The 218-nt window shown below is 41.3% G+C and overlaps 1 protein-coding gene across 1 annotated transcript in view; it reads right to left on the bottom strand.

Moving 5' to 3' along the window:
- Positions 1–218, bottom strand: part of LOC119585911 (DNA mismatch repair protein Msh6-like) — a 15655-nt gene that overhangs the window by 10472 nt on the left and 4965 nt on the right. Inside the window, exon 6 of the mRNA XM_037934633.1 lies at positions 65–218. Within this exon, the coding sequence (XP_037790561.1) occupies positions 65–218 (154 nt within the window). The remainder of the gene's footprint in view (positions 1–64) is intronic.

The raw sequence follows: 218 nt of genomic DNA, 5'->3' as shown, positions 1-218 counted from the left end.
TTGAGAATAACAGGTAAGTCACAAAGTAAGTACAAAGAATCCACTTGGGAAAATTCAACAATACCTCTTTTGCAGCAAAGAGTGACAATTTTGATTTTGTTCCTTGAGAAATTTTGGGTGTGCTGCTTGGTGTCTTGGATACTGAAGGCGATGAGGCCAAAGATGAATTCAGGTTACGCCCTCCAGGTGCCGGTCTTTTTCGTTTATTACTTGGTGCC

The sequence above is a fragment of the Penaeus monodon genome, chromosome 20 (assembly GCF_015228065.2).
Source record: "Penaeus monodon isolate SGIC_2016 chromosome 20, NSTDA_Pmon_1, whole genome shotgun sequence".
Taxonomy (NCBI): Eukaryota; Metazoa; Arthropoda; class Malacostraca; order Decapoda; family Penaeidae; genus Penaeus; species Penaeus monodon.
Note: the sequence above shows the minus strand (reverse complement) of the source record. Positions and strands in the feature narration are given on the sequence as shown.